At 40.6% G+C, this 964-nt stretch overlaps 1 protein-coding gene across 1 annotated transcript in view; it reads right to left on the reverse strand.

The window, feature by feature from the left end:
• Window positions 1–389: 389 nt before the first annotated feature.
• EMH_0037880 (uncharacterized protein) overlaps window positions 390–964 on the reverse strand; it is a gene marked incomplete at both ends in the record, with an annotated part of 2,632 nt that continues 2,057 nt past the window's right edge. The window contains one exon of the mRNA XM_013495223.1: window positions 390–585. Within this exon, the coding sequence (XP_013350677.1) occupies window positions 390–585 (196 nt within the window). The remainder of the gene's footprint in view (window positions 586–964) is intronic.

The raw sequence follows: 964 nt of genomic DNA on the forward strand, positions 1-964 counted from the left end.
AAACCCTCACCTACAAACCCTAACAGACCCTAAAAAAAATAATAAACTAAAAACAAAACCCTCAAACTATTACAAACTAGGGTTTAGGGTTTAGGGTTTACCTGCAGGTGACCCTGTTGCCCGTCCAGTTGTGAAAGTACTCGTGACCCACCACACCCAAAATTCTCTCATACTCCGCATCTGCATACACAAAACCCTAATTTAGGGTTTAGGGTTTAGGGTTTAGGGTTTTCGTCTGCTGGAGCTGGTGCCCCTACCCAAAAAACCTAAACCCTAAACCCTAAACCCTAAACCCTTTTTCTCTCTAAACCCTAATACAACTGTAAACCCTTACAAAAACACTACGGCACAGATCCTATATACTATCCTTCCTCTACCCTCTGCTGCTGCTACTGCTGCTGCTGTTGCTGCTGCTGCTGCTGCTGCTGCTGCTGTTGCTGCTGCAACAGCCCCTCTAACTCATTCGTTTCTGCTGCTTCTCCTCCTCCTCCTCCTCCTCCTACTACTACTACCACTGCTGCTGCTGCTGCAGCTGCTGCTGCTGGTGCTGCTGCAGCAGCAGCTAACCTGTGGTGGTTTTTGGGTCTGCGAGCAGCAGAGAGGAGTTGAATATATTAAGGCCTTTATTCTCCATGGCCCCCATATTAAAATCTCGTACACAAACAATAGAAAAAGTATATAAATCATATTCTCTTTTATATTCTTTCTCGTCCCACTCCATTGCTTTTTTTAAAGAAGATAAAGCAAATTCTAACTTTTTACTGTTTTCTTCTTCGCTGTATATTCGTAACTCCACCTTCTTGCCGCTCTGAATATATACACATATTTATATATATACATTATTCTCTTGGTTTTTTAGTTTTGGGTTTGTGGGTTTGCGTTTAGGTTTAGGTTTATATATATATATATATATATATATATATATATATATATATATATATTATATAGAGAGAGAGAGAGAGAG

Source organism: Eimeria mitis, genomic scaffold, assembly GCF_000499745.2.
Source record: "Eimeria mitis Houghton genomic scaffold, Emh_scaff1479, whole genome shotgun sequence".
In the NCBI taxonomy this organism is placed as follows: Eukaryota; Apicomplexa; class Conoidasida; order Eucoccidiorida; family Eimeriidae; genus Eimeria; species Eimeria mitis.